This window comes from Staurois parvus, unplaced genomic scaffold, assembly GCF_062004578.1.
Source record: "Staurois parvus isolate SC_StPar_1 unplaced genomic scaffold, SC_StPar_1.0 ptg000669l, whole genome shotgun sequence".
NCBI classification, from domain to species: Eukaryota; Metazoa; Chordata; class Amphibia; order Anura; family Ranidae; genus Staurois; species Staurois parvus.
Genome location: NW_028318465.1, coordinates 820,499 through 833,450, shown reverse-complemented (window position 1 = coordinate 833,450; position 12,952 = coordinate 820,499). Strand labels below are relative to the sequence as shown.

The window sequence follows — 12,952 nt, the reverse complement described above, 5'->3', positions numbered from 1 at the left end:
TTGCTGCATTCTAGTACAGTTCTGAGCAGAAAAAAATGCAGCATGTTCTACTTTTTTTTTCTGCAACTGGAACGCACTGGAACTACAAACACTGATGTGAACAATGACACTGACAACCATATAACCTACTTTCTGGGCATTTTGGATGCAGAAAAAAAAGCAACTGAAATACATGTAGTGTGAACTGGCCCTTATGGTTTCCAAAGGCATAGTTTACACTAGTGTGGTCAGTTGAAGAAAAAAAAAGTAGAACATGCTGCATTTTCCCAGCACTGGACTGGAACACAGTAAAAAGCATTAAAAACGCACTTAAATGCACCGGCACGCACATGTCCTTCATTTTTACTGTACTGGAACACAGTAAAACACATCAAAAATGCACTGGCACGCACATGTCCTTAATTATTTTTCTGCACTGAACTGTACTAGAACACAGCAAAACACATTTAAGGTATAGGAAAAAAAAGAGGCTAAAAAAAGGAACCAAAATGCATTAAAACCGCACCAGAACGCATCACAAATGTGCATGCAGAAACGCATCCAGGACGCAATCAGACTGTTTCTATGGTGTACACCAGCCTTTTGGGAGGGTTATAACCCCGTCTGACTTCTTTCCACCATCTGTGTCCTGTTGTGGAGATTTCCCTTCACTTCCTACATACATACAGGTACATTGTTACACAGGATCTTGCTGCCAGCAATCAATACAGGTGTATAAATGCATCCTCCTAGAATAGTAGTAGTTTTCATGTTCTGTACACATAGGAGCAAAATGAACTTATCTAACAGATGACGTATGAAGGCAAACCCCAAGGAATGATTCCCAATGTACATCCCACGTAGTATCTGTACAACAGTGTATTCCTCCATCACAGGTCAGCCCTCAGAACACATGGTCTACCAGCCTGACCTGTACTAGGTGTATACAACGGGTAGAAGCTGAATGCTTAGCATGGATGACAGATACTCTTCTTCTGGATGAAGGTGGCACACCGTCCATTGTTGCGGGTACTGCAAGCAGCACTCATGAAGGGAGGACAATTCTTATGCCTTTTTGTATCATTTCCATACTGGTTCCATGACACTACATACCCTTCTCCAATGATTTCCCTTCTCACTAAAGCCTCTTGCACACAGAATACCAAAAAACAGCACAACATTTTTATCAATCTAAATGCAGCCCATTATTTTTAATAGGTCTGTACGCACAGGAGTGTAAACTTGCGCAGTGTATAGATCAGTAAGTAAAAAAACCCAAAATCTTCATTAGTGGACAGTACTTTACTAGCAGAATTTGTAGGCATGTGTGCACACCAACCTGCATCTACTATACAACCCATACTTGCGTTCTTATGCAGGAATGTTCTGCCAGGATCTGATGTTCACATATACAAGTCCCCATATGGTATACCATGACCCTAAAGAGGTGGATCCAGCGTACTGTAATATATGAATTGGGGAAAACCTCTCACGACTCAGGACGTAAAATCAAAGACCGACCATAAAGCTCCAATGAACGTTACGATACACACATACACTGTGTACAGATCTGATTGCGGCTTTATTCAGGATCAATCTAGAGTGGGCCTACATCCTCTGAAGAACTACAGGTGCCAGCATGTCCTGCTCCACCGCCATGTGGAAGGCTCCCAGCAGGCGTACACGTGACTGTGCCCGGCACACACATGCAGAGCACTATTCCCAGGAACCCTCTTTGTTCCCAGCAGATGGAAGGCTCGCCCACCTTCTATTAATTAGCACTTATTGATAAGATGCCAGCACATTCCTCCGCCCAGGAGGAGGCAGCAGACATCAGTGGGGGCTCATCATACATGTCATCGCTCAGCATGGACAATGGTGACCATCCTTACACACAATGCTGCTGCCTGATCATAGAGGGGCTGAGCACTACCCCCCCTATAGGAATGACAGCTGATCACAGGTTGTCACCATTCCCTATGATGACATGTCAGGACAGGGTGACAACCCCTCACCACAATGTCAGTGCTGGGGGCTCCTGATCCATGCTGTCCCCTGTGATAGGTCTGGATGTGATGAGCAGCAGCACCTCATCCCCCTCTCCTCCTCCAGTGTCAGAGCACACAGCACACTCACCTTCTGACAGCTCCAACTCCAGCTCGGCCAGCTGTTCTCTCACCTCCTTCGGGAGGGCTGACAGGTCGAAGCCTCCTCTCTCCGCCATGGAGCCGGCCGGGTAGACTCTTCAGAAGCCCAGAGGTTTGAATTACCGGGAGCTCAGCGCATAGCCCTCACTACGGCCGCCATGCCAGGCCCAGCCTCACGTCACATGACCACACCGCCGCACATAGACTTCCCACGGCTGACAGCGTGCGCACTGACACCAGCTGGACTGTGCCGGTACTGCAGGACAAGAGCCGACTGAGGAGCTCCATGGGTCTCAGGTGCTGTGGAACCGGGATGTGACTGCCACCTAGTGTACAACCCTGAAACTTCACCTTCCAAGATTAACCCCTTCACCCCTCAGGGTAAAACAAATCTAAATGCCTAAGCACAATTTTGCAACTTTGACATGTGTTAGTAAAATCACCACAACTACCACCCAGCTCGCACACTCCGCTCCTCACAAGACCTCCTTCTCTCTAGGTCCCTGGTCTCCTCCTCCCATGCCCGCCTCCAGGACTTCTCCAGGGTGTCACCCATCCTCTGGAACTCCCTGCCCCAACCCATCAGATTATCACCTACTCTCCTCTCCTGTAGGCGCACCCTGAAAACCCACCTCTTCAGGGAAGCTTACCCCACCCCTTGCTAACTTGCCGACCTCCTCCACTCTTCCTACCACTCCATCCCCCACAGCTATTTCCTCCTGTGCCACCATCCCCTCCCTCCTAGACTGTAAGCTCAAAGGAGCAGGGCCCTCAATCCCCTCATGTATCGCATTGTATTGTTATTGTTCTATCACATGTTCTGTCCCCCTTTGTAATGTACAGCGCTAAGCGAACTATTGGTGCTTTATAAATACTGTATAATAATAACTACTTTGTACATTCAGGTGAATTATACCGCGTTCAGGACAAATTGGGCTTTCATTTGGTGGTAAATGTTAATGGATATCTCCTGTTTTTTGTTTATTATCAAAGGAAAACTGGCCCAAAATAGTAAAAAAAAATATCTTTTTTTTATTTAGCTGTGTGTTTCTTGTTACTACCATAACCTACCACCAAAGAACAACCCAAAATAAATTCTCCAGCTCTCGACAATCGCAGCGATATCATATATACAGATGAAACTCGAAAAATTTGAATATTGTGCAAAAGTTCATTTATTTCAGTAATGCAACTTAAAATGAGAAACTAATATCCGAGATAGACTCATTACATGCAAAGCAAGATAGTTCAAGCCGTGATTTGTCGTAATTGTGATGATTATGGCTTACAGCTCATGAAAACCCCAAATCCACAATTTCAGAAAATTAGAATATTGTGAAAAGGTGCAATATTCTCGGCTCAAAGTGTCCCACTCTAATCAGCTAATTAATCTATAACACCTGCAAAGGGTTCCTGAGCCTTTAAATGGTCTCTCAGCCTGGTTCAGTAAGAATCACAATCATGGGAAAGACTGCTGACCTGACAGTTGTGCAGAAAACCATCATTGACACCCTCCATAAGGAGGGAAAGCCTCAAAAGGTAATTGCAAAAGAAGTTGGATGTTCCCAAAGTGCTGTATCAAAGCACATTAATAGAAAGTTATGTGGAAGGGAAAATGTGGAAGAAAAAGGTGCACAAGCAGCAGGGATGACCGCAGCCTGGGGAGGATTGTCAGGAAAAGGCCATTCAAAAGTGTTGGGGAATTTCACAAGGAGTGGACTGAGGCTGGAGTCAGTGCATCAAGAGCCACCACACACAGACGGATCCTGGACATGGGCTTCAAATGTCGTTTTCCTCTTGTCAAGCCGCTCCTGAACAACAAACAACGTCAGAAGTGTCTTACCTGGACTAAAGAAAAACAGACCTGGTCTGTTGCTCAGTGGTCCAAAGTCCTCTTTTCTGATGAGAGCAACTTTTGCATCTCATTTGGAAACCAAGGACCCAGAGTATGGAGGAAGAATGGAGAGGCACACACTGCAAGATGCTTGAAGTCCAGTGTGAAGTTTCCACAATCTGTGTTGATTTGGGAGCCATGTCATCTGCTGGTGTTGGTCCACTGTGATTCATTAAGTCCAGGGTCAACGCAGCCGTCTACCAGGAGATTTTGGAGCACTTCATGCTTCCTTTCGCAGACAAGCTTTATGGGGATGCTGACTTCATTTTCCAGCAGGACTTGGCACCTGCCCACACTGCCAAAAGACCCAAAACCTGGTTCAATGACCGTGGGATTACTGTGCTTGATTGGCCAGCAAACTCGCCTGACCTGAACCCCATAGAGAATCTATGGGGCATTGCCAAGAGAAAGATGAGAGACATGAGACCGAACAATGCAGAAAAGCTGAAGGCCGCTATTGAAGCATCCTGGTCTTCCATAACACCTCAGCAGTGCCACAGACTGATAGCTTCCATGCCACGCCGCATTGAGGCAGTAATTGCTGCAAAAGGGTCCCAAACCAAGTACTGAGTACATATGCATGCTTATACTTTTCAGAGGTCTGATATTGTTCTATGTACAATCCTTGTTTTATTGATTGCATGTGATATTCTAATTTTCTGAGATTGTGGATTTGGGGTTTTCATGAGCTGTAAGCCATAATCATCACAATTATGACAAATCACGGCTTGAACTATCTTGCTTTGCATGTAATCAGTCTATCTCATATATTAGTTTCACCTTTTAAGTTGCATTACTGAAATAAATTAACTTTTGCACGATATTCGAATTTTTCGAGTTTCACCTGTATGTATGTTATTTGTACCCGTAGTACAGCCCAGAAACAATAGTGCGCATTTTGTTTTTGTCTTTTTTTTTTTTTTTTACCTAAAACACACTGACACAAATTTTTTAATCCTGACCTTTGACCCTGACCTTTTGACCTTGACCTTTGACCCTGACCCAAACAATAACCCTGGCACTGAACTAGATCAAACCTTGATCTAGGTATTTTTTCTTTATTTTTTAATATTTGTTTATCTTTTTTTTTTTTTACAAACATTTTTTTTCTCTCTATGCCAGGAGTTAGAGACACAATGTATCTCTCTTCTCTATTCATAGAGAGAGAAAAAAACAAGGGGGCCGGGCTGCACAGTGACTGATCACTGTGATAGCCAATCAGAGCATTTTGGATAGAGAGGTGTAGTGTTATTATACAGGATTTATATAGCGCCAACAGTTTGCGCAGCGCTTTACAATATAAGGGAGACAGTACAATTACAATACATTTCAGTACAGAAGGAATAGGAGGGCCCTGCTATAACTCCCAAATAATAATAACTCCCCAGTCATTTTTATATATGAAATAATAACTCCCCAGTCATTTGTATATATGAAATAACTCCCCAATCATTTATATATATGTAATAATAACTCTCTCTATGTAATAATAACTCCCCTAGTTTTGAAGAAGCTAAATGACATAAAAGTTGAAAGTAAGAGCTTAAATTGATGTGCCTTCTCTGTTAATATATATGTAAGAGTGTTTAACAGGTTTTAATTATTGATAGTAATTAATAATTAATTATTTGGAGGATCCATTCTTTAAAGCAACAAATTCTTTAAAACGCCAAATTCCAAGTTACAAATGCAAAGAATAAACAGAGAATGTGATTTGACTTGGAGCAAATGCGTCAGCACCTTGTGTTATGTTTGGAACAAGGAGACATGCATCCATTTTCTAGATCTGCAAAGAAATTTAGAGGAAGAAAATGCAAACTGACAAAGATAGATTTAGATTTGGGAACATTACTAACATTTTAAATGTACATAACTATGTACATTACATGTATGTTGATATTTCGTGTAATTCTTGTTTACTTTAATAAAAATCTACAATGCAAAAACTTTACAAAACCATTGTTAGTCTCATTTCTTTAATAATAAACATTTAATTCAAAAAATTAATTTATTTTAGATAACTTACACCTTTTTCTGTTTGGGAGTTATTATTACATAGAGAAAGTTATTGTAACATATATAAAAATGACTGGGGAGTTATTATTTCATATATAAAAATAACTGGAGAGTTATTATAATATATATAATAATGACTGGGGAGTTACTTTCCAGGAGAGTCATTATTATACGGTACACTGGTTTACACCACATGGAGTCCAGTGCGTTTTTTTTTTTCAGCATCAAAAACACATGAATAGTAGGTTATCCGGTTTCCAATGGCGTAGTTCAGACCAGTGTGGTCAGTTCCAGGAAAAAAAAAAGTAGAACATGCATTTTCCCAACACTGAACTGTACTGGAACATGGTAAAAAGCATTAAGAAAGCACCTTAGGCTCCGTTCACACCTATGCACTTTGCTTTTTGTCTGTTTTGTAGTGCTTTTCACAGTTCGTTTTTCTACAAGCATTTTTGATGTGTTTTTACCCTGTTTTGCATTGTGTTCAGCTTTTTTTTTCCGTTAAAGTGGATTTTTTTTTATGCTGAGCAGAATGAAAATGCAAAATGCAAAACGCGGCAAAAACACACTACCATGCATTATCAGCAGCTTCTTCATTGAACTCTATTGTAGCAAAAACACTGCTTTTTGCTTTAAAAAAAAAGTCCAAACATGCAGCAGCTCAAAAAAGCATAGATATGAACATGTTCCATAGGAAACCATGTTAAATGGACTGTAGTGTGTTTCTGCAAATAGCACTAAAAAACACATTGTTGTGAACGAGCCTAAATGCTCCAGAAACGCACTGACACGCACATGTCCTTATTTATTTTTTCTGCACTGAACTGTACTGGAATGCAGTAAAACACATCAAAATCATACCAGAACGCACATGCCCTTATTTAAGGTGCAGAAAAATGAGGCATAAAAAAGGAACCAGAATGCATATAAAATGCATTAATACTGCACCAGAATGCATCAAAAACACGCATGCAAAAAAGTATCCAGATCGCAATCTGACTGCGGTTCTATGGTGTAAACCAGCTTTTTGGGAGGTTATAACACCTGTCGATTTTTTTTCACCATCTGTGTCTCATTGCGGAGATTTCCTTTCACTTCCTCTCCCATAGCCAAACAGGAAGTGAGAGAAAATCCCTGCAAATTAACCACTTGCCCTTCAGAAGATTTACCCCCCTTCCTGACCAGGCCATTTTTTGCTATTTGGTGCTGCACTATTTCAACTGGTAATTGTGCAGTCATGCAACACTGTACCCAAACTAAATGTATATCCTTTTTCTCCACACAAATAGAGCTTTATTTTGAAGGGATTTGATCACCACTGGGATTTTTATTTTTTGTGATATAAATGGAGAAAGACCTAAAATTTTCTGCTTTCTGTTATAAAAAAATATTCAATGAACTCAAATTTAGTCATAAATTTAGGCCAAAATGTACTCTGCTACATGTCTTTGTAAAAAAAAAAATCCTAATATGCGTATATTTTTAGTATTTTTGTGAAAGTTATAGCGTCTACAAACAATGGTATACATATTGGAATTTACGCTACTTTTACTTTCTAACTTCCTATCACATTTCTTGAGGTGCTAAAATGCCAGGACAGTAAAAAACAAACAAACAAGGAGTTTAACGAGAGGTACGTTGTGTCCATGGAAGATTTATTTTTGCCAAAAATGTTTACAAAATGACAAAACATTTTTTTTTACACTAAGTTGGTCACTTAAATGATATATTGCTCACACATGCCATGGCTATATGTGGAATAACACCCCAAATATATTCCCCCCGGAGTATGGGGATATCACATGTGACTTTTTGACAGCCTAGCTACATACAGACCCCCAAAATCCAATGACCACTGTGGCAATTGGACACGGACAAACATTTTGTTAAATATCTACCATCTTGTATCATACTCTGCAAATGTCATTCTCTCTCCCTCCAGCCCCTTCCCCTTGCAAGGAATGTGGTCTGTGTGTGTGCTGAGTTCAGGAGTGCACATGGCACAGCTGGATATGCTTCATGGTTGTAAACTCAATTAGCTGGTTCCATGATGTCTGTCAGACCCTTCCCTTGGCCTGGTCGTAAAGCTATAAATCAGTTCGTCACTGGACATGAAAAGCATTCCAGAATGGCAGTAAAACATACATCCCACTTGAAACCACTTTTTCATGCAAATTCATAAATCCCGACAGGAACAAGGTACAATAAAAAAAGGATATATTCAGATAGGTCAGTTTAATACGAGTCACCTGACACATTACACCCCTATGTGGCACCTACAGGAGAGTAGAAAGGAATATGTTGTTATCTGGAACGGTAATATACGTCATATGTGATGTCTGGACGTTCAGGATACAATTCTGCATATTAATCAACCAGTGGCTAGGCTGCTACATGTACCTAGTGAAGGTTATTGGCCATGGTATAAACGTGTGAGGGATTTGGTCATAGCCTGAGTCCCCGCCTAAACACCCCCCGCCTAAACAGCCCTCCCCAAATGAGGAGATTGTTTTTCTGCTTTAAGGAAACACCCTGCAGGGTTCTTAGAAAAAAAGCTGTCATGCCTGGGGAGGAGGTTGAAGAGATTCTCCCTTTTTACATTAGGAACCCACTTCGGGAGAAAAGGTACCCTTTTGTTCAGGACACTTGAACTCTGCTTAAACCGGGACTTCTGCAAGTATCCTACCTTCTTAAACTTCTTTCTTTTATCTCTCTGTTGTGTTATTGCTCTCTCTATTTATATATATATATTTGTTACATCTTTTCTGTAAATATTTTTATTGCACCATTTTGACCTTTTTGGTAATAAATTCTATTATCTGAAAAGTGTTGAACTTTTTCTAAAGCTCTTTAATTGCAAACTAAGAATTCCTGTCTCTGAAGCGTGCTACTGTGTGTTTTAAATCCTCTGGATACATCTGTCTGCGGTGACAGTGTGTATACAGACGCTTATTCAAACATCATAGTGTTACTGCTAAGATTTGTGAGTTTCCTCCTTCTCTATAAAAATGTGGTGGTGGCAGTGTGAAGGGTTAATTGCGTAATTAACCTGACCCAGTAACAATCGCTCTTAGGCTGCTGGTACCTAGATTGTGGCCCAGCGAGCTGGAAAATCTTTGTGCAGGCGCAGCTGAGAGTGGCATTGTTACACAAGAGGCAGCGTGGTTTTAGATTGGCTAGTCCTTTGGTCACAAGTTGGTGAGAAGGGCTGGAGTCTGACGCCGCTAACGTCACAACCACCTCCAGGCTTTCAAAGGGCATATTTTCTCATATCACTTCCTCGCTACTTATCACAGTTTTGGAAGAACTAAAAAGCATGGATAGCACCAACATCCCCCCCCCCCCCAAATGACCCCTCCCTGGAAAGTAGACACCCCAAGGAAATTGATAAAAGGCATGATGAGTATTTTTCAGTTATTTTTTGTCCTGAAATTTTATGCCCAACATTAGAAGCTTATGCCACACATCACCCACTCTTCTAACCACTACAAGACCAAACCTTTTCTGACAATTTTCTTTTACATAAAAAAAAAAAATTTTTGCTAGAAAATTACCCCAAAAGAACCCCAAGACATTATATTTTTTTTTAAGCAGAGGTATAAAATGGCGGGCTTCGCAATTTTTTATGTCACACACAAAGTATTTGCGCAGCGATTTTCAAGCGCAAATTTTTTTGAAAAAATATACTTTTTTGAATTGTACTGCACAAAAACGCAATTTATTGCCCAATTTTTGCTAAAATATAAAAGAGGATGTTATGCAAAATAAATGGATACCAAACATGACATGCTGTAAAATTGCGCATGCCCGTGCAACAGAGACAAACTACGTGAATCTTTATTATCTATAGGTGATGCTTTAAAAGCCTTTACAGGTTACCACTTTAGATGTACACAGGAGGTCTAGTGCTAGAATTACTGCCCTCGATCTGACATTTGCGGTGATACCTCACATGCGTGGCAAAATCTCTGTTTACATACCAACACTGGACCGACTCTTGCGTTTGCCTTTGCCCGTGAGCAGAGGGAGGGGTGTTGTGGTTTTTTTTTTTTTTTTATAATTATTTATGTTGCTTTTTAATTTTTACACTGACCCATTCATTTTTTATTGCTTTTATTGTTATCAGAGGGAATGTAAATATCCCCTATAATAGCAATAAGAAGTGACAGGTACTCTTTTCTGAGAAATATGGGGTCTATTAAACTCTAGATCTCTCCTCTACCCTTAAAGCATCTCATCTCACCAAGATCAGTGTGATCAGATGCTTTCCCAATGTTATAATGGTGCTGTTTATATCCATTGAAACCAAAATGATGAAATGCTCGTAGCTTCCAGTTTCTTAGACTATAGAGATGATTGAAGCCATTCTGGTCTCCAATCAGCTCTATGGTCAGCTGGCAGAACCACCGGCTGCATTCTCGGGTTCTCTGGTGGAACAGGAGAGCACAAGAAAGTAGTGTGAGGTGGCAGGAGGGGGGTGGGGAATGTCCCTTCCCGTAGCTTGTAAAAGCGATTCAGTGGCTAATTATCTTCTAGGATTGCTTTTACATGAAAGCCGACTGCCAGCTGAAAAAATGATACTAGCATGATGCCTGTAGCTGCAGGCATCATCCTGGTATAACCATTCAAAGGCCAATACAATCAGTACAATTACATGGCAGCAACTCAATGCATTTAGATGTGCCAAAGTTCAAACCGAGCATCAGAATGGGAAGAAAGGGGATTTAAGTGACTTTGAAAATGGCATGGTTGTTGGTGCCAGATGGGTTGGTCTGAAAATTTCAAAAACTGCTGATCTACTGGGATTTTTATGCACAACCATGTCTAGGGTTTACAGAGAATGGTCCAAAAGACAGAAAATATCCAGTGAGCGGCAGCGAAAACTGTGGGCCAATCACAGCTCTCCAGGAACGGCAATAAAGCTGTTATGAATCAGATTGTTTCATAACAGCTTCTCTAGCATTGTGAGCATGTGATTGCATAGTGATCACATGATCACCAGGTCCTGATTACCAGGATCTGGTGGACACAGCGGTCACGAGAGAGGTGTGGGGGGGTGCACCTGTGTTGGTATAGCCATGTCACTGTGCCTGTAGCTTCCACCTGTCTGCAGTAAACGTACTGTGGGCAGTCAGCAAGTGGTTAAGGGAATCCCATGGGTCCCCTAGGTCACCAGAACTAGTGTCCTCATTAGAAGATTTCCCCTCATTATCATTGAAAGTGACAGTAAAAGAAAATCCCACATTTTGGGTTGAAGCTAAAACACTAATAGAGGGGAAATTTTCCAATGGGTCCCAAAGGGATTCCTTTAAGTTGTAGAAATTTCCTCTCACTTCCTGTTTTGGTTATGGGACAGGAAGTTCAGGTATATCTTCCCAATGGGACACAGATGGCAAAAAAATTAGACAGGGGTTAAGAGAAGCCTTTCACACCCTTAAACTAAACTTTTATCACATCAGCTCATCCCTCACAGTTATAACCCTCTGTACCACTTGCTCGACCCTATTAGATCGTAAGCTCTTATGAGCAAAGCCCTCTTGTATTTTATTGTATTGTAATTGTACTGTCTTCCTTTATATTGTAAAGAGCTGTGCAAAACTGTTGGTGCTAAATAAATCCTGTATGATAATAATAATAACAACCCTCTTTTATTCTATCTAAATGAAAAAAAAAGGTTTTGTCTATAATTCTACTTGAACCTATTCATGACAGAGGGTGAAACAAATCAAAATGCCTTTGCAGCTTTGACATGTCAGTAAAACTGTACATATCATTGCAACTACTCAGTGTATCTGGTGAATTTAACCTTGTTAGACATGTGCATTTAATTTTGTAACAAGTCGATTTTCATCAAAAAATTTTATTTTTGGAGATTCAGATGTTTACGAATCTCCAATTGAACATACTAACAAATAAAAAAAAAAGTTATAACGAAATTACTGACTGTGTCCTTTTCATTCAGATGACTTTGCATGATTTGATAGTAGTTCGGGCCCATGGGAAAATTAATTCAATTTGTGAATTTGTTTGATAATTCGGATTTGAGTAAATTTGTGATTTATATTGAATTTTTAATTGTCACAGTCAGTCAGTTCAATTCCAGTCTAATGCAGGTCCTAGGTTTGGAAATGTTGGGGGCGGCCAACTTTACATTATATCTATTCCATTGCATCTGAAAATATCAAATCCTTCAGAATAGTTTTGATATATCAAATCCACCCAAAAACTATAGCAGTCTTCTGAAAAACTGAAAAAAAAATGTTTGAATCTACCTGAACCAACGAATATATGAAAGAATGCCAAAGATACGAATCCCAAAAATGAATCGATGCAATTTAACAAATATGACAAAATTAAATTCTTTAACAAATGAACCGAAATTAAATGGAAATTTCCAGCGTGCACATGTCAAATTTTATTTGTTTTTATTTGGTGGTAAATGATAATGGCTATCTCCTGCTTATTTTTTTTTTTAATATCAAAGGGAAACTGAAACTTATTTTTACATTTAGTTATATATGTCTTGCTATTACAATAACCTACCACAAAAAAAACAACCAAAAACATAATATCTCTGATGATTGCAGTTATACAACATATGTGTATGGTATTCATTATTTGTACCCATAGTATGGTCCAGAAACGAAAGTTCCTATTTTGCCTTTTTGAATCCTGCCTGATACTGATACTGACACTAACTCTAATCTTAACATTTTTTAATCCTACCTAAACCACCCGACCCTGACCTTTAACTCTGACTGTGACCTTTGACTTTAATACAGAAAATTAAAATAAAAAACAACAGTAAAATAAAACATGGCACCTGCTCCGGTCTATAACTGGCTTATGAAGCCAGGACTACGTGAACCGGGCAACGCATGTCAGTAAAAAAGGAAAATGGTTAAAAAATCAACTC

At 40.1% G+C, this 12,952-nt stretch overlaps 1 protein-coding gene across 2 annotated transcripts in view; it reads right to left on the bottom strand.

Moving 5' to 3' along the window:
* The window catches only part of DIP2B (DIP2 acetate--CoA ligase B (putative)), a 295,019-nt gene extending 292,726 nt beyond the window's left edge, over nt 1-2,293 (bottom strand). For both annotated transcript variants that reach the window (XM_089652038.1, XM_089652039.1), the window contains exon 1: nt 2,116-2,293. In XM_089652038.1, coding sequence (XP_089508164.1) covers nt 2,116-2,203 — 88 coding nt within the window. In that variant the 5' untranslated portion in view covers nt 2,204-2,293. The remainder of the gene's footprint in view (nt 1-2,115) is intronic.
* Between the last annotated feature and the right edge of the window lie 10,659 nt (nt 2,294-12,952).